Genomic DNA, 25484 nt, shown 5'->3' on the forward strand with positions numbered 1-25484 from the left:
CAGTTTGCTCCTGTGTGTTTTCTGAATAGGATAAGCCCAATTGTCGGCTGTGTAAGGAGCCTAATTAGGGCTTCATAGAGATTCTGAAGAGTTCATTAGAAAGATGTCACCCTTTCAATAACTGGGTCATTAATTTCACTAAAAAAATAAAAATTAACCATTTGGTATGAATACACATGGAAAAATTAATATTTTTAAATAATTTGCAAGAGCAATTATTTCTTAATTGTTTCAAAAATACATTGTTTTATAAAGTTTAGAACTGGAATGATAAGAAATTTCATTTGCTGTCAAATGTGCTGGAATTTCATTACCAAAGAGAAATCAATACCTTGCTGTGCTGAGCTTAAACCACAAAAGCAATAAAACTGACAAACTGGTATCAAACCTTGTTTGATTTGGCCTGATTTCATGTTACATCAACTACTTTTTCTCATTTCATTTCTCCCAGTTTGGGTCTGGTTGTCCCCCACTGGCCTGGAAAACAGTCAAGAGGGCTTTCTGCCTTTTAGTCCAATGAAGAAAATTAGAATTCAGTTCTAGCTTCCAAGTACCGTACATGTTAGACTATAACATGTATTTTTCCTTATTAGGTACAGATTTTCAACGACACCGTAGTTGAAGCAAACCTGTTAGTTGGTATATCCTTACCCAGTTATAAGCGCAGATAGTAAAGGCATTGATTTCCAAGCCCAAGGAGTAGATAAACATCTCTGTCTCCCCCTACAATTAATATAACATGTACATTTCTCTTACAAATCCTTTGGTAGCAGGTAGAAATTAGCAATTTAGGAATGTTTTGTTTTTCAAAAACAAGTTTCTCGTAATGTAAAAAAAATTCTTGGAACATTCAAGTGGAATTTCTAGTTGCAAGTAATGTCACTGTCATCTTTTTTTAAGTTGTTGAATTTTTAAACTTTAAAAATATATACAAATCGACTGCCAGATTCTGCAGCTTTTTAAGTGGTACACTATATACGTTGTTTGGATTTAATTGCATACATATTACCATCATTTGGCCATTTCATATAGAGAGTATTAGATGAGAGCTTAGCCAAAAATAAAATTAGAACTACATCTTTTTGGATTTTCTCAGGAAAAATGGGGAATTGCCTAAAATACTGGGTCTTCTATTTGTGCATATATGGCATCTCCCCTCACCCTACTCTTCCTCACATATGACAGGAATAAGTTTGGTGACACGTTTCACTGTTTGGTGACACCCTTAAGACCTATGTCCAAGACAAGGTTGAGCACTAAGCCCAGCAATTTTTAAGGGCTAAGCCTGCCCTCACTGGTATTGATATTCCGTATCAATTGAGAAGAAATAATGATTTCAATTGTGTGTGTATGTGTGTAAATGTATTCAATTAAATAATTGGTCCTTTGTTCTGAGATTGTCATATTCTTTCTTTTATGAGATGAAGATAATAGATGGTGATAGTTCTGGGGTTTTTTTATTTTGTGTGTTTTGTTGTTTTTTTGGGTGTTTTGTTTTTTGAGACAGGGTCTCACTCTGTTGCCTGGGCTAGAATGCAGTGATGTCATCATAACTCATAGCAACCTCAAACTCCTGGGCTCAAGTGATCCTCCTGCCTCAACCTCCTGAGTAGCTGGGACTACAGGCAAGTGCCATCACGCCTGGCTAATTTTTCTGTTTTTTGTAGAGAAGGGGTCTTGAACTCCTGGCCTCAAGCGATCCTCCTACCTCAGCCTCCCAAAGTGCTGGAATTACAGGCATGAGCCCAGCCGATGGTGATAGTTTTTAGTGACTTCTTTTGTTAAAATTAAATTGGCAACCACATTGGCCATTTTACCCATCCATGATACTCAAAAGTCTGGAAGTCACCAGACTGGATGATCTGCAGTTCTGCCTATAACATGCCATGTATGTCAAAATCACCAGCATCGTCTTCCTAGAGCTTCTCCCTGCCCCCATCCTTCATCTCTGGGTCATCCTTAGCTCCGGGTCACTAGAGCACTACAAGCCCTTCATCCCGTGGAATTCCATTTGCAACATTCCTTCCCTCTTTGGGTAGTATAGACATTTTAACAACATATCATCCATGAGCATGATGTGTTTTTCCATTTGTTTATATCCTCTGCGATTTCCTTCCTCCTTCTCCCTGTAGGTCTTTCACCTCCTTGGTTAAATACATTCCTAGGTATTTTATTTTCTTTGTTGCTATTGTGAAAGATACTGAGTCTTTTATTTGATTCTCAGCTTGACTATTGTTGGTGTATAGGAATGCTACTGATTTGTGTACATTGATTTTGTAACCTGAGACTTTGCTGAATTTATTTATCAATTCCAGGAGTTTCTTGACAGAATCTTTGGGGTTTTCTAGATATCATATCATCAGCAAAGAGTTACAGTTTGACCTCTTCTTTCCCCATTTGGATACCCTCGGTTTCTTTCTCTTGCCTGACTGCTCTGGCTAGGACTTCCAGTACAATGTTGAACAGAAGTGGTGACACTTCTGAAGTGATTGAGGTATGCTGAAGTATGTTCCATCGATGCCCATTTTATCAAGAGCTCTTATAAAAGGGTGCTGAATTTTGTCAAAAGCTTTTTCTGCATCTATTGAAAGGATCAAAAGAGGTTGGAAAAACTCATATAGCTATTGGCCTAGGCAAAGAATTTATGCAGAAGACCTCAAAGACAATCACAGCAACAACAAAAATAAATAAATAGGACATGATTAAATTTAAAAGCTTCTGCATAGCCAAGGAAACAATCAACAGAGCGAACAGACAGCCTACAGAATGGGAGAAAATATTTGCATGCTCTATATCCCGTAAAGGCCCGATAACTAGAATCTGCAAAGAACTGAAGCAAATCAGCAAGAAAACATCAAACAAGTGGGGAAAAGGTATGAACAGAAACTTTTCAAAAGAAGAGACTAATGGCCAACAAACACATGAAAAAAATGCTCAACATCTCTAATCATCAGGGAAATGCAAATCAAAACCACAATGAGATATCACCTAACTCCAGTAAGAATGGCTTTTATCAAAAAGTCCCAAAACAACAGATGTTGGCGTGGATGCAGAGAGAAAGAACACTTACACACTGTTGGTGGGACTGCAAACTAGTACACCCTCTATGGAAAGTAGTATGGAGATACCTCAAAGAACTAAAAGTAGACCTACTGTTTGATCCAGCAGTCCCACTACTGGGTATTTACCCAAGGGAAAAAAAGACATTTTATAAAAAAAGACATTTGCACTCAAATGTTCATAGCAGCACAATTCACAATTGCAAAGATGTGGAAACAACTCAAGTGCCCATTAATACATGAGTGGTTTAATAAAATGTGGTATATGTATACCATGGAGTACTACTCAGCCATAAAAAAAAAATGGTGAGCTGATACCTTTTGTAACAATCTGGATGAACTGGAGACCATCCTTCTAAGTGAAGTATGGCAAGAATGGAAAAACAAACACCACATGTGCTCACTACTAAATTGGAATTAATGGATCGACCATGCACATACGGATGTAAAACTTAACGGAAATCAAGAAGGCGGGAGAGGGGATGAGGGGATGGGTAAACTCACCCCTAACGGGTACAACGCACACTATCTGGGTGAGGGACAAATTCATAAACTGTACAAAAGCAAATTATATAACCAAACGTTTATATCCCCGTAATATTCTGAAATTAAAAAAAAACAAAACATTCCTTCCCTCACAATAGTTCAAGCCACCTGTGACTCTGGCCTCTGCTCCTCTTGACATTTATAGGCCACATCACACAGTCACCGCTGACGGGGCTCCCCCGTCCCTTTCCTTTAGGGCTTATCAATTTCTCAGGGGGGCTTTCCGCGGCCATTCTATATAAACTTGTAACTCCCACCCCCAACACACAAGTACGCCCTATCCCCTTCCCTGTGCTATGTTTGTTTTTTTTTAGCACTTAACACTGTCTGATGTACCAAACGTTTTACTTAAGCCTACTTACTGTGTCTCCACTAGAATAAATGAATAACAGACCTGAGACTATCCCGGATCCCATCACACGGGTGACTGATTGGAACCTTTTCTTGCGTCCAGTGCCCTTTTCCTGTTCCTTGTTTCTTCAAACCACAGACCTCCCAGAACAGCAAAAGATTCCACTTCCCCAGCACTATCGCCCGTGTCCCATAAGTCGCTTTATCACTGAGCCTCTTGGGGCTCCCAACATAAAGACCTTTCTTCGCCTGGGCTCTCACAGTCACTTCCTGGTACTAAGGTGTTTGTGGCTACTCCCGCCAGGCCCAGAGCAGAGCTGGGAGTTAAGAGAATGCACTAGAGTCAGCCCAGACCTGGGTTCCGATCCCCAGCTGAGCACTCAACCCCGCGCTGGCCCACCAGTTCCCGAAACCTGGGAAGCAAGGCTGAGAAGTCCCAGCCAAGCCAGCTCTTTTTCTCTGTCCTGGGGGCCTTTACCAATTTTGGGGTGGACTTCATGTCCCAGACTCCTTTCCAGGAGGCTTTGAACTCCAGGAGATTTTGTTTAATGACACAGACTAGGTTAAAGGATTTCATGAGGTTTTAATAATAACCTAATAATACTGTTAAACAAAAACAACATGCGTCCCTCCTTGCGGAGACACATAGGCACGCACATCTTCCTCTCACACAGACTCTGAGGTAGGAGGTACGCTGGCTAAAGAAGAAAAAAATACCCAGCGGGCTGTGTACGGCCCAGACCACAGGTTCACGAGGCATCTGGCTGAAAGGCGGCCCCTGGAGAGCACCGAGACCCTGCAGGGGCTGATGGGCCACCCAGAGTTACGCATCCCTGGCTTCCGGCCTTGGAGATCCAACCCAGGACTGGCTGGAGCACGTAGGGATGAAGCCAGGGTGGCAGCTGAGCTTATTCCAGGTTCCAAGGACAGAATGTTATTCCTGGCACATAAAATGCTCTCAGTAAACATTCGTTGAATGAATGTGGCGGGGCAGGGGAGGAAGAATTCTAGAGAACAGCCCCCTGGAGCCCCTGGATCCTTAAGAGGTGGGACAGCACCTCTACCAATTATTCTAGAGGTGGCTGGGAGGTACAAATACCCACAGGGGAAGCTTTGGGTCACCAGCTATACTGCTGGGGGACAGGGACAGAAGAGGGCTCTCTTCCTTCCCCTCAAAGTGTCCGGTACATAACTGGGGCCCTTGACCCTCCAGGACCCAGCCCTTGTCACCTTGGTGACACTGTGAACCAACGCCCTGGAGGAGGCCTGTGCCTTACTCCACTCTGCCGTGTGCGGCACAGAGCAGGATCCCACTTTCGGTGAGTGGATCAAGCCCACAGCAGCATAATCAGCTTATCTTCTCCTGCCTTCTACTGGGTGATTCACTGTCCCTCATCCCGCGCTGGGTCAGACCCTGCCTCAAAGGACCCCATTCACCTCTCCCTTCACTGGCGAAGCAGCCGCATCCTTAGCCTTGGGGAAAAAGCTGTGAGCTAACCGGGCCGCGCGCCTGTTCTGAGGCAGCTGACTCCCCTCCGGGGAAAGGAGACTCCGGGCCCCGTCCACCCGGTCAGGCTCCCAGTGGCAGCGAGGGTGCAGCCAGCGGTAGTAGGCCAGCCGCAAAGCCAGGCCCAGAAGGAAGCAGACGCCCGCCACAGGCAGCCACATCTGCAGTGGGACCCCACTGGGCAGCCAGGTGCTATGAGTCATCCCGGTGGCCACCAGGAGAACGCTGTCACTCAGGAGGAACCCCAGGTGGATGGTGGCCCGGCCTTGGGTGTGGCCCTCAGCCACATTGAACCAGGAGAAATAGAGGATTGTGGCCACCGTCGCCCGGTACAGCCACTCGGAGCCAGGGTCTGGCATAAAGTCTGTGCCCTGAAGCCAGACCCAGAGCAGCAGCACCAGCCACAGGCCCAGGAAGTGCAGGGCCACATAGCGGGGGAAGACGGCTGAGAACAGGGCCACAGCCAGGACTCGGGGCCACAGCAGCAGCAGGTTCCACAGGAAGTAGATCACGGAGGAGCCCAGGCCCAGGAGGTGCTTGGAGGGCAGGCAGGTGCGCAAGGCCCGGTGGTAGTCCAGCAGCGCCCACGAGATGCCCGCGAAGGACGTGCAGATACCAACCCCTGCAAAGAGTGAGAGGAAACGGGTGAGTGCTGTGCACAGCCCGCCTGGCAGCCCCCAGGGGTCACAGGTACCACGGAGGCCCTCACAGCACCCTGAGGCAGGCATTAGAACTCCCGTTTGTTGAAGGACAGCTGCAGCTGGAGAACATTCAATAAGTTCACGTAACCGCAAGCAGAGCTGGGATTCAAACACCAGTCTGCCCTTCGCCACGGTGCCTTACTGCGCAGGTGCTGTCGTGGAGATACTTTCAAGGATGAGAGGGTATGTGTGTGACTTATAGAGTCACCCAGCATTCAGCACCCCCGGGCCTTGGCCGCACCCTGAGCATCTTCTAGGCCGCCATAACCCTTCGCTTCCTGGAAGAGCCCAAGACTTTCCTGAGTCTGAAAATCAGCAGTCCCAGTTCCCCCTTTCTGAGTTTCAAAAGGAGAGATGGGAAATCCCATGGGATGGCAACAGGCCGCTGCTGAAGCTGCCCTCAGGCCAGGAGGGACGTCCCTGCTCTGGGGACAGAAGGTCTCCTCACTCCCCGCTACTCCCTGCTCAGACTGGCCCCTAGTCTTGATTTTCCAAGATCCAGAAGTTTACAACGGGGGTCCTATCCCACTTCCTGGCTGCCCACCCTGACCTAGAAGCCCCCACCAGGACCTCCGGGGAGGGGGAAGCAGCACTGGAATGTCTCCCGAAGCTTCCTGCCCTGCCCTCGCCCCACAGATGTGCACTGGAAACCCATTCCCAGCCTGCCACCAGATCTGTGGCCATCGCCCTTTCTAACTACCCTTCCCACCCCCCAGTCTCAGCAGGGCCGATGTTCTTCCAGTTTGCCCGGCACCTGCTGTGACCGTGACAGGCTTTGTCCAGGCTGTTCGGCCAGGATCACGTGCCCCACTTCCCAGGCCCACTGCTCCTCACCCTGCAAGCCCCAGCTCGAATAGCCCCTAGCGTCACCCATCCCCACCGCAGCCCACCCACTCCCACCCACTCGGCTGCATCAGGTGCCCCTATAACACGCCACCCACTTCTGTCTGGGTCTCGTCACGCAGCAATTACCTATTTCCTTATTCCTGAGCTCCTTGAGGGTAGAAAGCAGCTAACTATACAGTACATAATAGCAGCTGAATAAATGTTTGCTAAATAAAAAGTAGGGAAAATCTGTCTCCCTGCCCACCCCCCCACACCCACACGGTGTAAACTGTCTGCACTTAGCGCTAGTCCCAGACACCCCCACCCTCAGACAGACAAAAACACGTGCCCAGTGAGTGCTGAGTGACCCAGGGCAAGTCACCCCACCTTTCTGCCTCTTTCCTCTTGTGAAAACTGGAGATAAACACAGCAGCGACCTACAGGGCTGCTGTGAACATGAGCAGTGAGGACTCCAAGCACTTCCCACGGTGCCTGGCTAATAGCAGGAACCCAGCTGCGACGGCCGCTGTTACCTTTCTGTCAGCTAATGTTGCAGACTAGCAAGCCGAAAGGGCCTTGGAGACTGAGTCCAATCCCATCCTCCATGGCCGTGGAAACTGAGGCCAGAGAGAGGAAGACTCTCCCGGGTCACACAGCGAATGACAGGAGAGTGGGGGGACTGGGTTCCTTCGAGGGGCTGTGGCATTTACAACAGGGGGCCTCAAGGTGTGCGGGGGCAGTGACAGCAAAAGGGAAGCCCTAGAGCCTGAATGAGGCATGAGTTGGAGCCCTGGCTTGGCCACTGGCTGGGCCTGTGACCTTGGGCAAGTCGCTTCCCTTTTGTGGGCAAACACCCTCCCGCGTTTCCTCACTGTCAAACTTCTGCTTTGTGAGGCCCTGCCCAGCTCTGCCACCTGCGTCTCCCTTCTCCAGTTCCTCCACGCACCGTGCCGTAAGCACCTGTTTCATAGTCTACCATCCTGCAGGCCAGGGCCGCGCTCGTCTGGTTCACTGCTGTGTCCCCAGCACCGCGACAGGCACAGAAGAGATTGGCAATAAAAACCTGTGTGTATGAAGGCGCTCAATGGTTTCTTGGACTGACAAGCTGCCTATTCTGTATGAGGCACCCAACACACTTTCCCTCTGTTGTCTTCAAAATGGTAAAAATTACAATTAAGAGCCATTATGTACCAGGCATCACCGCACTTAATCCTTCCATCAACGCTATGCGGCAGGAGCATTCCTCACGTCCACTTTTCAGATGAGAACAAACTGATACTCAGGTCATTGTCCAAACTCATACAGCTAGAGAGTGATCTAGATCTGAAGCCAGATCTGCCTGACTTAAGCATGTTCTCCTACTTTCCAAGCAGCCTTTATAAAAGAGAGAAAACACTTATGGCATTTGAGGGAAAACTTCCCAAGCCGTCAGACCGGGGCTGGCACTGGCCCGTCACTCACATTGGTAGGACTCGGCCCGGCCACTCTGCAGCACGATGGCCAGCACCAGGGTGAGCTGCGGCGTCGTCTCCAAGAAGGTCTCGAAGAGCCGCAACATGCTGATGTCCAGGGAGAGGAAGTCGGCGTAGGCCAAGTCAAACTCAGAAGGCGCTTCCTGCCGCCACGCCAGCAGCCCCTGCTGCAGCCCCTGCACGCACCTAGCAGCAAACACGGGGAGCCAGGTTAGTGTCCTGTGAATCCCTCGGTCTCCCACCCACCTGGTGGAGGCAGACAGGCTCCAGTCCTAGCTCCTCACTTCCCTGCCACAGGGCTTGGGGCAAGCGACCTAACCTTACTGAACTCATTTCCTCGTCTGTAGGACAGGGAGACATGCAGCTTCTACTCCTGCTGGCCAGGCACCATCCCAAGCTCATCACAAACTTTGTCCTGTTGACTCCTCAGAGGAGCCCCACTTTACAGATGGGGAAACAGGATCAAGAAGCTAATAAGCAGTGGGATCAGGATTTGGACCCAAAACTGTTTGAATTCAAAAGGCATGCCATACAGATGGGTGACACAGTAGTTCTCAACTTTTAGTATGCCCACGAATCTCCTGGGATCCCGCTGGCAAAGGGAGCCACTGAGAGCTTCTGGGCAGATGCAAGACAGGGTCAGATTCTGCTCTGGAAAGAGCACCCTGGCCTGCAGGGGAGGGAGGACTGGAGGGCTTAGATCAGAAGCAAGGATCCCACGTAAGAGGCTGGCTCAGAGGGGTGGGGACGGAGACTGTGGCAGAGTTAAAGAGTCCAGAGGCTGGACAGACAGGCCTGGGGGACACACTGGCATGAGCGTGGAATAGAGGATGCACCACGGCCTCCCCCACCCGGAACTCTGCTCAGCAGGCTACTGGGATTAGTAAAGCCCACTCGCTCACCTGTCACTCCCCTGGACAGACTTGAGAACACTAGGGGGCAGGCAGGCAGGGCCGATGGGGCGCCCCCTCAGCAGGAGCCTTTGCCTCTGAACCCCCAGTGCCCTGGCAGGGACCCTGCCTAGCCTAGTCACAGGCGGGAACAGAGACCCTGTTTTCAAAACCAAGGCTCAGCACAGTCTGACTCAAGCTCAGCAGAGAGAGGGGAAGAGAAGATGCAGGAGGAGGTTAGGGATCCAGGGCTCCGCAAAGCCTGCCTAGGACTATCGTGGCAGTGCCCCTTCATGCCCGCTCGGGTTTTTTCTTTTTCGATGTCTGTACAGTGCCTCTGGCAAAACTGCAACATTCAAAGCTCCTCTCCCCCACTCCTGGGGACTCCATGCAGCTTTGTCAAGGCAAGATCCAGAAAGAATTTGTAAACGGATTCGAAGTGGATCCTGGCTCCATCCCCACCCAGATCACCAGATGTCCTGACTTCATCGCATGACTCTGACCCCTTGGTTTCAGTTTCGGTGGGGCCCTGCCAGTTCTGAAAAGGAGCCCGATCCAACACCTTTTCCGAGCCGCAGCCTGCGCCCACCCTGGCTGGCTCCAGGGACACAGATGATCAGGCCCCATCTCTGCCCTCTTGCTTGGCCTGGGGGTGGGAAGCAAACGTCCAGGGAGAAGAATATGAGTGGGCAGGAAAGAGTGCGAGGTGCCCGCTGTGAGGGTACAGTGCTGCTGGGGGGGTCAGGGCTGCTGAAGCTCCCTGGGTGGCCCCGGTAACCCTGAAGCTAGCTGACATCTGCCGAACGCTTACTCCGCACCAGGACAACTTACGGGTGCCATCTCATTTAAACCTCACAAAACTGAAGTAGGCTTGTTACCATCTCCCTGGAACAATGAGTAAACTGAGTCCCGGAGAGGTCAGTGACTTGCTCAAGGCCCTGCCTACAGCTAGGGAACAGCCCGTGCTGACGAGTCCACACACCAAGCTCTGTGCGAGGCACTTTCTCGTTCACTCCCTTTTCACAACAGGGGCCCGCCACACCTGTCTCTAGGTGAGTACCTACTTTTTATAGAGGAGGAGACTGAGGCTCAGAGAAACGCAGAAATGAGGTCACAGGTGGCAAAGCCAGACTGAATCCCAGAGAGGCCTGACCCCGAATCCTATGCGCCTCCCCTTCTTGTTTGGGCCTCAGTTTCTTCACCTGTGCCAGGAAGGGGAGCGCTAATTGAGTTCTGAGGGCTGTCAGCCTGAGCTCTCTTTCTCTGAAGGGCGGGACGCTCACCTGTAGGTCCCACCCGCTTCCGATGGCAGGCGTCTCACTGCCGGAGGTGCTGGGCTGCGTGTCCCCTCCCCCTTCCCGCGGGGCGCTCACCTGTACAGGTAGCCCAGCTGCAGGAGATGCAGCATCGCCAGGCAGCGACCGGGGGGCTGCGGCCCGTGCAGGCCGACGGGGTCGGCGCGCAGCCAGACCCAGCTGAAGAGCTGCATCGCGACCGAGGCGAGAGCCAGCAGCGCCAGCACCAGCGCCGCCCACAGGTAGCGGCCGCTGAGCACGTACTGGCAGGCGGCCCACAGGTCGGCACCCAGGTCGAGCAGGAAAGCGACGGTGCCCAGGACGCCCAGGACCAGGTCCCGAAGAAGGGTGGCGCGGGGCGACCAGGGCATGGCCTGCCTGCCTCTGCCCCTCCTTCCCCTCTGCGGCTCGCGCCCGCCCTGGCAGCCAGGGGTCGCGGCGGCAGGAAGGAGGTAGGGGCGGCCCGGGGCGCGGGCCTGCTGGGCGGAACTTCCCCGTCCCGCCCCGTCCGGGGAGGGGCGAGGCTTGCGGACGCCCCGGTCCCCCTTCCTGGCCCTTCCGCTGCCCCTGCCTCCGGCTCTATCCCTGATGCCAGCCCAGGGATCCCCCTACGCAGCCCAGCCGAGCCCAGAGAGCCCCGAGGGCCGCTAGGCACGAAGACCGCCGCCCTTCGCTTAGCAGACTTCGAACCGCCTAGTTTTACATTTGAGGCGTCTGGAGGCCCAAGAAGGCGAGACTGCCCGGAGCAATCCCCCACATTTGCATTGTTGCAAAACAAAACAACGAAACGGAAAGACCTGTTCTGACCCCAGAGTACAGGACTTTGCAAACCGCGTGCACCGCGTTCGTGCCACGAGCCAACGGGACGCATCTTCGGGGTGGCTCAGTTCACAACGACGATCTGAGTGGGGGAGGGGAGGAGTTCAATAACCGCAAGCCACTACTTTAAACATCGTTTACATAGTAAAACAAACAATGCACAGAATAACATGCTCGATGAGCTTTGTTTTGGGGGTAAAACATGAAACATGAATGAAATGTGCTTTTGGGGGGGCTTCGTTTCCGGATCCGGCCATCCCATCCAGTTCCCTCTCTGCAGACGGAGAAACAGTGGAAAACCCCAGCTCTCGAGAGAGTGACGCTGCCCATTTTACCAGGAGGAAGATAAGCCCAATAAGTGGGCGGCTGGCTGGGCGCCCAAGGTCACGACGCCAGCAGCGCGCACAGGCCCAGCCCCGCGGTCAGCAGCAGCAGGAGCGCAAGCCAGGGCGCAGGTGCGGAGCCAGAGGCGCGCAGGCAGGTGGCGTAGCTGCTGAAGGCCACGTGGCGCATGGCGCACACGTGCTCGGTGCGGCATGCCTCGTCACAGGCCCTGTCATCGTAGCTGACTGAGTTGTAGACGTAGTAGCGCTGCAGCGCCCCCTGGTCACTGGCGATGCGGTCCAGAGCTGTGTGCAGGGATTGGGCGCCTGCGTCAGGCACACCGTAGGCCTTGGTCAGCCGGTACTCCAGCTCCCAGCGCGGCGTCCCCTGTGCGTTCGCCAGGCTCAGGTTCAGGAAGTAGGTCACCATGTCCTAGAGAGGGGGCACGGACGGACGGCCGTGAGCTGCTGTTCCGTCCCACCCCGAGTCCTGCACCTTGCATTTGCCCCGGAATTCTTTATAGCCGAGACAGTGACCACTACTGAGCATTTAACTACCTACCAGGTCTGCTTGCAGACATCCTCTGATTGCATCTGATAAGGCAACTGCGCTTATTATCCCCATTTCACAGATGAGGAAACTGAGGCCTTAAGAGGTTAATTCACTTGGCCAGGGTCATACAGGTGTTCAGCAGCAGAGGAACCCAGGTTATGTGCCTCAGGCCTATACATTTCTGTCCCACCAACCTTCTGGGCACGTCGAAGATGATTAGTAAGTACTTGCAGAACGAATGGATGAAAAGCAACTTGAAGGGAGTGGGACTGACCATGGGCAGAGTGCCTGGCTGAGAGAGTTATAGACTGTGGGCCCCGAGGGCCCAGTTGCATCTTCAGGACTAGAATCTGAAGGGTCTAGCAGTCCGACACCTTCCAGTTAAATTTATGGAACTGCTTCAGGTCACTAGAGACGGGGGTCAGAGGAGCTGCCACGTGTGGACCACAGCTGCGTGCCAGGCGCGTTACATTATTTCATTTAGTCCTCCCCCAAACCCTTCCTTTTACACATGAAGCAACTGAGGCACAGAGTTCAAAAAAAAGTTCAAAAACTTTACAAACAGTGGAGCTAGGTCTGACTCCCTCCCTGAGAAGAATGTGGGGCATATTATGGGGTGCAGTGGGGTTTCCTCAGCCTGCAAGTCCTCTTGCTAAGACCCTCTGAGTGTCCATGTGGACAACGGGCCACACCCTTGAAAATCCTCAGACCCCTTCTCCATCTACGTTTACTCCCTAGAGTCAAGGACCTAGGTTGTCCCATCCCATCCCTGGCTGTAAATGTCCTCTGTCCACTCCCAGATTAAATCTCTAAACCCACCTCTTCCTGGAGCTCCCACTTGCCCCCTCCCTCGCCACTTCCACTTGATGCCATTGAACCATCCCAAAGTTAGCAGGTCCAAAACGGACCTCCGACGGTCCCTCCGAAGCCTGGTGGCCCCACAGTCATCCCGTCTCAGTACCCAGCAGCCTCATCCTCTCCCTTGCTCAGGCCAAAATCCTTGGAATCCTCGTGGACTCCTCTCTTCCTCTCACACCCCACATCCATCTACCGCACATCTGGCTACTCTGCCTTCAGAATACGGCCAGGACCCAACACTTCTCACCAGCCCACTGCTACCACCCCGGCCAAGCCACCGTCGTCTCTGTGGGTTTTGTAGCTGCCTCCTGACCAGCCCCCGCATCTGCACTCGCCCCTACAGCCGGTTCTCTGCTCAGCAGGCATGGTGATTTTGGAAAATTGTAAGTCAGAAGATTTTCATCCGTTTGCCCAAACCCTCCCCATCCAGAGTCCACATCATGGCCTACGTGATCTGACCTCATCCCTCCCACTCTGCCCCTGTGAATGCCACTGTGGCCGCCTGGCCTCCTTGCTCCTCCCCACGCCGGGGCCTTCGACTTGCTCTTCCCTCCGCCTCGCTCCCTCAATGTACTCAGAACTCAAATGTCACCGTATCTCTGACACTTTCCCTGCCCCATCCGTCTCCCGCAGCACATGCCCCATAACCGTCACTGCCCTGTCACCTCACGCTGTTTGGCTTTTCTCCTTAGCCCTGCTCTCTGGGCCATACTTAATTTTACTTGTTTATTGTCTCTCTCCTGTAAGAATGTGAGGTCCAGGAAAGTGGTGACTTTGTCTTGATCACTTACGTATCTCCTGAGCTTAGAACAGGGCCTGGCACATGGCAGATGCTTAATGCATTTTGTTGCATAAATGAAGGAATATTTCTTTGTCATTTCGACAATCACAAGCACGTTCTAGGAGGTGTGGGATTGCTAGATTAGGGGTGGAAGCCTAGTCGGTATATAGGAAGAGGCAGGCAATGGGCTTGAGGTCAGACTGTGGGAAGCCTTGAATCCAGGCCAAGGAGACATAACTTTATCTTGAGGGCACTGGGGAGCTACTGAAGGTTTTTGAGCAGGAGAGAGATAAGATGGAAGCAGTGCTTTCGAAAGATGAGTCCCTTCTGTAGTGTGTGCAGATGGGACACAGCAGGGCAGGGCTGGAGGCAGGGAGAACAGGAAGGAGGCTATGGCAGTGATCCAGGGTGAAAGGAGATTTGAGTAAGAAAAATTGACCTGACTTGGTGGCAGGTGGCCCCAGGGTTCTGAACCTGAGCTCGAGAAGGGTGGAGGTAACTTGACCTTCCAAAGGCTGGGTGGCCAGTGGTGGGTGGATTAACAGAGAGTTACGGAAGGCAGTGGTCCCTCCCACCCTCCTCCTCCTCTGGCCCCAGCACACCCAGGGCTCCTGACCTGCAGGCTCAGTGTGGCTCGGTCGTATTCGAACACCCGGATGCTTGGATTGTTGGCCCCGTTGACCACTCCAGGTAATGTGGTTTTCCAAGGGGTGACCCCAGGTGTGAGGAACATGACGTTTATGGGGGCACCTGTCAGGAAAGACAGCGGGACTGAGAGGCTGGTGGCAGGAGGGAGGCAGGCTGGCAGCCGCCCTCCAGGTCAAGTACCTGCATCATCATAGAACATCCGAAAGCTGTCGGTGTGATGGTGCCCGAAGAACTGCCCTGCTATGACACGATGGTGCTTCTGCACGACCTCCAGGTACTGCTCGTTGAAGCCCTCCCGGAACCACGCCTTGTTCCGCTTCTTCTCAAAGAACCCCGGGGGTATGTGGCCGGTAATGTACACCTACGAGGAAGGGGCACCCAGGAGGGGCTCAGAGATGCCCTTTCCAGCCCCTCCTTGCTACCTCTCCGAACCCGCCCCTCTCCCCAAAGGCAGGTGGACAGGCGCATGTGTATCCCCTCCCTGAACTTCTCCCCCATTGCACCTCCCAGGCAGATTCACTGAATGTGCCACACGCCTTCCACCTCTGCGCCTTCGCCCGTGCTGTGCCATGAAGGACGCCACCTGGACTGCCATTCTCACTTTCACTTTTGTGAAACCTACCCATACTTCAAAACCTAGCTCAAAGAGCACCTCCTCCATGAAGCCTTCCCGATGCTTCAAAGATTAGTCCTCTCCTCTAGGAGAGCTTGCGCACTAACAAAACCATCCTTGCATGGTTGTGTAGTGTACGCTACGTGGTAACGTGCGTGCATGTCTTACGTTCCTCTAGTCACTCAGCTAACAACACCTGGACACTTGGCTACCATTGCAGGAGGCAGAACAGGGACAGGGTTAAGAGCATGAGATTTGGGGTCACACTGCAGCTTAGACACCAGCTGTGTGTCACCTCTCTGAGCTTCAGTTTTCTCCGCTGGAATAGCACCTCATGCTGGAGTTTGGAGAGCTAAACGAGATAATCCCCGTAAAGCACTGAGCAACGTGCCCGATGCCGGCACAGTGAGTGCCCACCAGCACCAGCCACGAATCCTCCTGGGATGTGCTGGTCAGCGCAGGGACTCAGGCCAGTCCTTGCGGAGTTGCCGGCCCAGCAGACTAGCTGGACACACCTCAAGGGCAGGGCACACAGTAGGGGCTGCAGCTGTGCATATGGTAGCAGTGGAAAGAGCACTGGACTTGGAGTCCGGAGACCAGTGTTCTAGTCTCAGCTCTGTCACTTATCGTATGATTGCCCCTTGTGAGCCTCAGTGTCCTCCTCTACAATGGGCTTCTGGATCCCAGCTCACAGGGCTGTTGCGAGGATGGAAAAAACCCCTCCAGGTGCCAGGCTGATGAAGGACGTGACAAGGGCATCTCAGAGTGGGTGGGTGAGTTTGTCCCGAGTGGGACACTTGTTCAGGAAGGAACCCCAGAGAAGGAGGAGAAAGAAGCAGGACCCCTTACCCGTTCCCCAGCTCGGGAAGCGTTGGTCAGCACATCTGCTAGCCACGCGAACTGCCGGCCGGGGTCGGCCATGCCTGCCGTCTGCTCGTTGTTGATGTAGTACAGGTTGGTGTTGAGGACCACGATGCGCCCAGCCTTGCTGGGACCCGGCAACTTCTCAGAATAGAAGGCACCTAGGACGTCACAGCCAGGGAGAATGGAAGGGGTACCCCACCTCTGGCCAGACACACCCCTGCCCCCTTCCCCGCACTCTCCCACCTTGTCCTTCCCTCGCCATCTTTACCATAGGAGGCACCTATCAGTGAGACCAAAGGCTCAGAAGCCAGTCTTCCTGGGTTCAAGTCCTGGCTCTATCACTCATTAGCTGTGCAACTTGGGAAAGTTACTTTACCTCTCTATACCTCAGTTTCCTCATCTGTATAACGGGAATAACAACGATGCGTGTTTGCCCATCCAGATCCACTGTCAACCCTTCCCCACTGAGCTCTCTGCCCCGGGAGCTGGTCTATGTGGACTAAATCGACAGGCTTCTGGTTGCGTTTGACCAGCGGGGAGTCACAGCAGCAGGAGACCAAGGAAAGGGAATAGGGTAGGGTCAGTTTCCTTTGGGCTGGCTGTGTCTCTGAACTAGTGGCTCCCAACCAGGTAATCTTGCCCCCCAGGGAACATTTGGGAATGTCTAAGACACTTTTGGTTGTCACAGCTCTGGGTGTTGCTGGCATCTAGTGGGTAGAGGCCAGGGATGCCGCTACACACTCTGCAGCGCACACGACAGTCCTCCACAACAAAGAACTACCCTGCCCAAAGCGTCAGCAGTGGCAAGGTTCAAACCCTGCTTGAAGTGGAAGTCACTGGTCTTTCCCAGGGTTGTTGTGAAGAGTCTAGTACGCTGCCTGGCACAGTAGATGCTCAGTAAGTACTGACTTATGATCATCGAGCACTGTGGGGTTTGGAGCACAGGCTTTGGAGTCAGTCCCGGATTCTGCTCCCAAGCCTGCCTTTTCTAAGTAAACTATGTGACTTTGGCCAAGTGACTTGGTATCTTCAAGCCTCAGTCTCCTTATCTGTAAAATGGGGATACAATCAGCACCTATTTCAAGGAGCTGTTGTGAGGACAAAATTAGATCGGACCCTGGCATGCAGCAGATGCTCCTTATGGTAGCAAATGGTGTCAGTACCTTCTTTGAAGAGAGCGAAGGATTCGTTACTAAGCCAGGGTTTCCACAGTTCTGCTACCTGGTTGTAGATGTTGTTCCTCCCTGCTGGGAGCTGGTTTTTGGGGTGAAAGTCATGATTTCCCAAAGCAGCATAGACTTTAGTATCTGGGAGGCAAAGGAGAAATACACAATGTATACGAAAAGCACTTGGTAGAATTAGTCATTTTCGGTTGGCCACCAGCCATCAGACCTAATGAGGAAGAGCAATAGCGACGGCGCAGATGAGAAAAATACAAAGATGAGCAGAAAACCGCAGCTGATAGAATCTGGCTGAGCTCTGCTCAGACCTGGGGAGGAAAAACAGAGAGTTCTCTGACCCCCCAGTCCCTAACCCCATTCCCAGCAGAAAGTCTCCTGGCCAGAAAGGAGGAAGCAGATGAGAAGGGGGAAACGGGATGGTCGAAATAATTCAGGTCATTGTCAGCCACTTGGTCATTTAGTGTTCCCAGTTCTTGTCAGTTCCAGATCCACCTTACTGTTAGGGAAGGGTTTGGCTCACTCTGGGAGGTCTTAGGAGTTTCACCGGTTCATGCAGCCAGCAGATACGTTGTTGAGCACCTACTGTGTGCTGAGGCACAGAGCAGGGACCCAGGCTCCCGGTCCCAGAGGCCTTGCAGTGCAGTAGGGGTGACAGGTATTGAGTAATTAGAGGTGCGAGGGCTCCCACGAAAAGGGAAGGGCCACTGCTGTGGGTGTGGTGACAGGGCAGGAGTGGAGGTGGAGGAGCCTCCACTGAACAGCCTCACTCCTGCTTTTATTCTGTGCTCTGTGTCTGGCACGTAGTGGGGGCTCCATTAATGATGTGACGATGAACAAAAACTCCTCTCGTGCTCAGAGCAGCGAGGGCCTTGCCCTTATATGAGCTTGGCCCATCCCAGGGAGCAACCTTGAACCAGTGAGGAAGGCTGGAGCCTCCAATTCCCGGCTGGGAAATATCTCTCACACACCCTCTGCCCTGTGTAGCCTGTAAGATCTAGAAATGCTGACAGCTCTGCCAAAGTAGGAGGTTGTCGAATGCATCACTGTAACCACCTTAAAAAACCCTCACCTCCCTAAATGCCAGCAGCCATGGAGAATCCATTTAAGGAAAAACACAAATCCTGGAATCCCAAGGGCAGACGAAGAGGGAGGGAATCGCTCCCATTGCTGTACCGCCTGTGTGCCAGGGTCCTCACCAGCACGAGTCCCGTGGGGATGTGACCTGGTATCCTGCCCACTGCCATGTCCTCTACCCCTGGAATGGTGTCTCACCCGTAACAGATGCTCAGTTCATATTTGTTGATTGACTAAATGAGTGAATGTATTACCTTATTTAATCCCCATAACAACCCTTTGGGCAGGTACCATTCCTTTTCTTTTTTCAGTGGGAGAAAACAGTCTGGCTGAGATTACCCAGCTAGAACGTGGCGGAGCTGGAAGTAGGCCCTGGATTTGTTTCCCTTGTGTGCCTGCGCTCTCCTCCACTTGGCAGCGCTGGGGAGGCAGGGACTGGTGTTCACAGCGACTCTGGGGGCAACACGGGAGGAACGTGGCAGGAAGAGCACATGCCGTGGAACCCGGAATCCCAAACCTCTGTCCCTTCCTCCTCTCAAACCGGTTAGTTGGCCTCTCTGTACTTCAGCCTAATCATCCACAGAATAAGAGTGGCTCTGCTTGGCCTGTGTTGTATAATTCTCAAATAAGACAATGCTTCATTTCATCTCTTCTAATTTATTCTCATTTTACCATCTCTAAAAGTGAGGTGTGCCTTGCGGCTGTGGCCGGGAGAAAGCGCTGTGTCAGACTGGAACCAGCAGCGTTTTTTTCTTAGCAATACATAAAATATCCATGCATCTTTAAGTCAATGGCACCTTGGATGTTAGAAAATTCAATAAATGTGCAAGTGTGGTATAAACTGCAAAATCTTATCATTTACATTTTCTTATCTATTATTTCACTTTTATTCCGGAAGCCCCATATGGAGCAAAGGAAAGTATACTCCAAATGGAATGTGAGTTTTGACTCCCTCCCTAGGAACTGACTAGCTCTGAGTCATGGCTCCTTAGCTATACATTGTGAGTCATAGTACTATTGCTGGGGTGGGGGAATGTCGTGGTTTGACCCCAAGTAGTGACCTCTGCTGGAAGATGAAGGGGCCCCAGCAGTCCAGGTTGGGTTGGGTTGGGTTAGACTAACTAGAAGCCTCTAGACATCCCTTTGCACGCACTGATTTACACTGAGGGAAGAAGTCTGTGGGAGTGGGGCGTAATCGCAGTGCTCAAACCAGGATTTGGGGCCCCACCCTTGCCACATGACCTTGATCAGTTTCCTTGACCCCCAACACTCACCTTCCTCATCAGTAAAATGGAGATGGTACTAGCACCTCTGTCCAGGATTATCATGACAGTGAACGGGACAAGGCGCCTCATACTTAGCACTTGACACATGTAGTTATTCTGCTGCTGTTTTAATTTTTACTGTCACATTCCATGTCTGGGTCCTGAGGAAGCTGGACCGGAACCCGCAGGAGGAGTGGGGGTGGCTAGTGGGCTGCTTTCACGGGTAGCCCGCCAGCCCGACTCGGCCCCCAGGACTTGGTGTTTGAAACATGTTCAAGGACCATTAGACCCTATTCTCCCTATGGTGTCCCTTAGAGCTGCTGCCTCACTCGCTCCCAGTCCCCACCCGCTCTGCCAGCCTCTGAAGGCCATGCAAGCAACAAGAAACAGCACTTTCCTACACATCAGCATCTCCCAGAGCCCCTGGCAGCCGGGGTGGTTTGAGGGTGGAGGATGCCAGCTCCTGCCAGAGCAGGACACAGGGCTGTGAGAGACCTCCCCAGGGCTGACAGCTGTGTGTAACTGTAAACACCCTGACACGGGTGTGTGAGTCTGCTGTTAGACAGGTAGGGGCAGAAGGCAGCGAAGCGGCAGGCACTCCCTGTAACGGATCTGCGCGTGCAACAGGCCCACAGGCTGGCACGTCGATTGCGGGGTTGTTGGGAAGGTAAGAAATGATCACTGCAAAGCACCTGACACAGGACCCGGCCGACAGCCATTGTCACCGATGGATGAAGGTCTTTACACCTGCTGCTGCTGTTGTCCCCCTGTGCCAGGCACCGTCTGGGGCTCAGGGAATGTGGTGGGCGGGGGGGCAATGACACAGTCTTACCTGGAAAGACCTCTCTGATGAGCTTGGTCAGGCGTCCCACAATTTCCAGTACAGCTGCCTCTCCCAGCCTCTCGTTGGGCACATGAGGCGTGTCATCGCTGCAAAACACCACCAAGCCAGTTAGGGCAGAGAACTCAGGAAGGGACACAAGAAAAGGAAGGGAAGCTCTGCAGTGAGGAGAAGCATGTGGCCTGGGCCTCAGATGTCCACTTAGCGGGGAATAGCCAGGCTGGAGTGGAGTCAGGATAGAGTTCAAATCCTGATTCTGCCATGTACCTGCTATGGGTCCCTGGGCTGGTTGTTTAACCTCTCTGAGCCTCTGTTAGCTCGTCTGTAAAGTGGGGATAATAAGGTACCTACTCATAGAGTATTTGTGAGACTTCAATCAAGGGGGAAATTATATGCATAAAATTCCATATAGGTTGCTAGGTTGTAGTTCATATTATTTAGAGAGGGAAGCTCTGGGTTCCAGTCCCATCTGCAAGCCCCCAGGGAGCTCGGGGTAGAGAAGCCATCTCTGAATGCTGCACCTTTCACCAAGAGCTCTAAGGAGCTGAGTTGGGCGCTGGCTTCAGAATGTAGGTTCAGATCTCCTCTAGGGCAGATCCAGGACCTGCCCCAGGACATTTTGTCCCCCATTCAACTGATCTAAATTCTTGGATCCACCTTGGAAATGCTCAGCACGGGGAGGAGAATGGTGGCAGGTGGCATTTGGGGATGGGTAGAAGTTCAAATGACTTAAATCCGGAGGCCTCTGCTAGACCAGATTGAGAGAGGAACCTGCTGGCCATGTCCTCGGCCCTCACCAGGAGTTAATTAGCTTATCAGCACCAATACTGTCACTAGGAGCTCACACCGGCTTACAGTGTGCCATTAGTCGTATCCACTAATCGGTTCCTCACTACAACCTTACAATGTAGCTTCTACTGTTAGGCCTACGTACCAGATTAAAAAACCAAGGTACAGAAGGGTTAAGAATTGTGCCTAAGTGCAGACAACCAGAAAGTGGTGGGGCCAAGATTTGAACCCCATCAGCGTGGCCCCAGGGTCTATGCCGACATCCATAACATCCTACTGCATCTCTGGTACTCACTAGGGCAGCAAGAGGAGCTGTTTAGCCCTGAAAACTCCTTGGGGACAGGCTAGGAACCCAAAGATATAGGAACAAAATCCCATTTTTTTCCTAGTTTGAAGGATCTAATTCCGTTCAATAGAAAACACATCCAATTTCTACTGATTATTCTCCAAGGGCTTGCAGCTCTCTCGGAGAAGTCAAACTTTTTTATAACTGAGGAATTGTAAAGGATCCCAGAGATCATCTGGTCCAATGCCAAACACCTCTGCAAGGTCCCAGAGATTTCCCAGAAAAATTATACGTCTGTTAAAGGATGATGAATTTCCCAAAGGCTTTCCCAGAGGGATCACGTCTTTCAGAACGATACACGTTTCCCGCCTCCTCAGAGAAATCAGAGGCTCCCGCAGCGAGACCCCTTGAGGGAGCAGGAGTCCAAGGTCGTGGACTAAAGTCCACTCTTTTCTTAGATTGATTCCTGAGCCCAAGGAAGCCAGGGCTGTCCAGGACCCTCCTGAGACAATGTCACATTTCTTAAGTGTCCAGCCTTGCCTCTTCCCCTGCCAACCACAAGATCATCTGAGGGTCATTCCTGGTCACTCCCAGGTCACACAGTGGGGGACAGCTGGGAGCCTCGTGGGTTTTATTCGGACACTTATAGAAGTGTCCGTTGAGGCGGCAGAGGCCCCTCCCCGCCTTGCTCACTTACTCCCCTGCAGTAAATGCTCCCCAGTCCTGCCAGATGGGGTCAGGTGCCCCATGAAGCTCCACATCCCTCCAGTGTCCGTCCTTCCTCGCTGGGATGTACTGGTCAACGGGCTTGTCTGCATCGCCCACAAGACCGTGAGCTCCTTGAAGGCAAGGCTGGGTCTCCATCGTCTCAGTTCCCCAGTGTCCACCCCAGGGCTGAGCACCCGACAGTCTCACCTACCAAGTGAGGGAGTGCGAGGGACCGGGGGACCTTGAGGAGTAAGGAAGGCAAGTTCCCAGGAAAGTCGACAGACTTGGAGCAGCATCCTTAGAGGAGAAGCAGAAACCGGCCTCTGTGGCTGAGTGGCATCGTCCCTCCAGCTGTCCCATGCAGAGCGGTGCTCTGACCAGTGAGAACGCTCCAGGGGAGGCCAGCAGCTGACCAGGACACTTGGCCCCAATTCTGGACCCCTTTCAGCCCTGGTACCTTCTTCCCTTCCTGCATTTGGATCTCTCCGACTTAGAGTCCCTAAACCCCTCTAAGTGGCTCCAGTGTCCACCCCCAGCTTAAACCCAGGAGCTGCCCAGGTACCCAGACATGCCACAACCGTGTCCCCAGCCTCAGTGAGATCTGTGTTCTGCCAAGTCCGGGAGACATGGAGGTTGAGGACACAGACTTTGGAATCGGCCAGATGCAGGGACCCCTGGGCAAGGTACATAACTCCTTTACGCTTCGGGTTCCTCATCTCTAAGACGGGGCTGATCCAGGATTAAGGTGACTAAAGTGCCAGGCTAGCACGTGGCACACAGCAGGTGCCCGGCACAGGGGAGCTGCTGCCATGACTGCTCACCCGGTCCAGAGGATGAAGTCAGGCTGCGGCTCGATCTCCTTCATGGCATAGATGGAGGAGTTGATGAGGATCCAGGGAGCATCGCAGAGGTAGTCACCCCAGAGGCCTGCACTGGGCACTGGCTGAGAACCCGCTGACGGGCACACCTGGAGGGGGTCTTTGGATACACTGTAGTCGGGGTCCAGGTGCAGGTCAGAGATATGCCAGAACTTCCCTGCAGGGGAAAAGAGACCCTCCGTCAATGCCATCCCTGCTGAGCCTGGATTGGGTGACAGCCTGGGGAACCCTGGGCTGGGGGAGGGGGTGTCACACAGGAAAAGAACGCCTCCTCTGGGCACCCAGGATTCAGAGAAGAAGGGCCCACAGGTCTGGCTCTGCCCAGAGGGGCACTGAGCAGAGCAGAGAGCAGGCTTAGCTCCATCCCTGCCCTGTGACCTTTGTCAAGGCCCCGCCCATCTGCGACCTCAGATCCGCAGCAGCGGGAGGGATCAGGCTGCGTGACTCTCAAGGTGTGCCAAGAAGGGAGCTTGTTTGCTCATTTTAAAGCAAAGGCAGGAGAGGGAAAGGGCTAAGCACTGGGGCTCTGGAGCCACGTGTGATCCATGTGACCTTGAGCAAGCTACGGCACTTCTCTGAGCCCATAACTAGAGCAAATCCTATCGCACTCCAGGGAAACAGTTACATTGAAAAACCCGATCCGGAGGGAGGAGGCTTACACGCCAGGTGAGCCAGAAGATCTTGCTAACTAATACCAGCAAAAACCTGGGGAAATGTGTAGAAATGAGTCTAAGAGTACCAGACCAGGAAAAAAGGGACATCGTTTCAGACCGGGCTGAGTTTCTCCTGTCAGGGAGCCTGCTGGGGATTCTGGATTTAGGGTGGCAGCTCAGGCAGCTGGGAGGGGTCCTGTTTGCTGAAGCTGTTGACCCAGACCTGGACTCAGCTCCAAACCAAAGGGGGCTGAAATGCCAAAGCTTCTTGGCATACAGAGGAAAGAATCCAAAGAAACAGGAGAGATGGAGTGATCTGTCCCGTGCACACAGTGGAGGGCCTGGCACGGGCAGTTTCAGGGACTGCTATTGAAGGAGGGTTGAACAGGTTTGGCCTTTGCCCTCAACCCCATGTTTCTGGCTAAGACAAGGGTGAGTCCTGGGATTTCCTCACCATCCGCTATTGCTTTCACTTCCTCCTCCATTTCCCGGATCACTCAGAGCCAACAGTGCGCATCCCTCACCCAGGAAGCTGAGCTGGGCCTGGGAGACTGGAATTCTGTTGATTTCAGGGTTGGGTAGCCATTGCCCCACCCGAGCCACAGGCCATTCTGTGTGGCTCCAGGACAGGCCCACAGGTAATGGCTGGCCCAGACCCTCAGTCCCAGATGCTCTAGAGCTTTTGCCCACATCTCCTGATCCAAACCTGGTCTTGGGAAAGGACCTGGAACTTGTTCACACTAAGGTGTAAATGACTGATGAAGCAAATCACCATCCCACCCATGTGCACTGTTCAGTCCTCCTCACCACAGCCCTGGAAGGTATTGATCACCATCCCCATTTTACAGATAAGGAAACTAAGTCCAGAGATCTGAGATCATGTGGTAATGGTGGGGGCCTCTGGCTCCAGATCCTCTCCCAGAGAGATGTGATTGCTAAGGGGATAAAACCAGTGCCTTTTTATTTTAAAAATGTGTCTTTTTGTTGACAGTGTATGCCCACGTTTTTATTTTTTACGCAAACTGAGTCTTTGTTTATAATGGGGGGGCGGATTTAACCTTTTAACACAAATTGTGATCTCTAGGCCAGGTGCTATGGCTCATGCCTGTAATCCTAGCACTCTGAGAGGTAGAGGAGGGAGGATCGCTTGAGCTCAGGAGTTGGAGACCAGCCTGACCAAGAGCGAGACCCCGTTTCTACTAAAAATAGTAAAAATGAGCTGGGCGTGATGGTGCACACTTATAGTCGCAGCTACTTAGGAGGCTGAGGCAGGAGGATCACTTGAGCCCAGGAGTTTGAGGTTGCTGTGAGCTAGGCTGACACCACGGCACTCTGGCCTGGGCAACAGAGCGAGACTCTGTCTCAAAAAAAAAAAAAAAATTATAATCTCCGATATATCAGAAATTATACCTGTGGGTGCAAAGCCCTAAGCCAGAGTGAAGGAACTAACTGCCCCATTCCAGCTAGTAAATGGGCAGAGCTGGTGGCTCTTCCAAGCCTCTGAGCTGATACCATGAGTGGGTCACACCTGCTTCCAAGCCTGGCCAGGCTGGCCAGGCTGGATGCGACGAGGGGCCCTTTGCCCTTCTCTCTGGCGTGTGTCGCCACTCCTCCTCTGAAGACCACAGCAGAAGCTATTGCCCTGCCCCAAGCAGGCCCTTCCTCAATTAACCACAAAGAGCAAGCAGTTTGGCCCTTTGACAT

At 52.5% G+C, this 25484-nt stretch overlaps 2 protein-coding genes across 2 annotated transcripts in view; both read right to left on the bottom strand.

Annotated features, from left to right (window-relative positions):
* Nucleotides 1-4562: 4562 nt before the first annotated feature.
* On the bottom strand, nt 4563-11110 carry XKR8 (XK, Kell blood group complex subunit-related family, member 8). The gene is made up of 3 exons (XM_012645997.1): nt 10725-11110; nt 8451-8647; nt 4563-6085 (listed from the first exon to the last, which is right to left on the bottom strand). The coding sequence occupies exons 1-3, from the start codon at nt 11015-11017 to the stop codon at nt 5376-5378; spliced, it is 1200 nt and encodes a 399-aa protein (XP_012501451.1). The 5' UTR covers nt 11018-11110; the 3' UTR covers nt 4563-5375.
* A 3090-nt stretch (nt 11111-14200) lies between these two features.
* The window catches only part of SMPDL3B (sphingomyelin phosphodiesterase, acid-like 3B), a 22276-nt gene continuing 10992 nt past the window's right edge, over nt 14201-25484 (bottom strand). The window contains exons 2-7 of the mRNA XM_012645930.1: nt 23071-23284; nt 20458-20555; nt 17269-17412; nt 16091-16263; nt 14809-14989; nt 14201-14730 (exon numbers count right to left, since the gene is read on the bottom strand). Of these exons, the coding sequence (XP_012501384.1) occupies nt 14519-14730; nt 14809-14989; nt 16091-16263; nt 17269-17412; nt 20458-20555; nt 23071-23284 (1022 nt within the window). The 3' untranslated portion in view covers nt 14201-14518. The remainder of the gene's footprint in view (nt 14731-14808; nt 14990-16090; nt 16264-17268; nt 17413-20457; nt 20556-23070; nt 23285-25484) is intronic.

The sequence above is a fragment of the Propithecus coquereli genome, unplaced genomic scaffold (assembly GCF_000956105.1).
Source record: "Propithecus coquereli isolate 6110/MARCELLA unplaced genomic scaffold, Pcoq_1.0 Scaffold239, whole genome shotgun sequence".
Taxonomy (NCBI): domain Eukaryota; kingdom Metazoa; phylum Chordata; class Mammalia; order Primates; family Indriidae; genus Propithecus; species Propithecus coquereli.

Excerpts from the sequence above, each read along its gene's own strand:
- XKR8 (XM_012645997.1), bottom strand. The coding sequence starts at position 11,017 with ATGCCCTGGTCGCCCCGCGCCACCCTTCTTCGGGACCTGGTCCTGGGC. Across the intron at positions 8,648-10,724 it reads CAGCTGGGCTACCTGTACAG|GTGCGTGCAGGGGCTGCAGC; the intron begins GTGAGCGCCCCG and ends GTTTGCTGCTAG. Across the intron at positions 6,086-8,450 it reads CCGGGCCGAGTCCTACCAAT|GGGTTGGTATCTGCACGTCC; the intron begins GTGAGTGACGGG and ends CACTCTTTGCAG.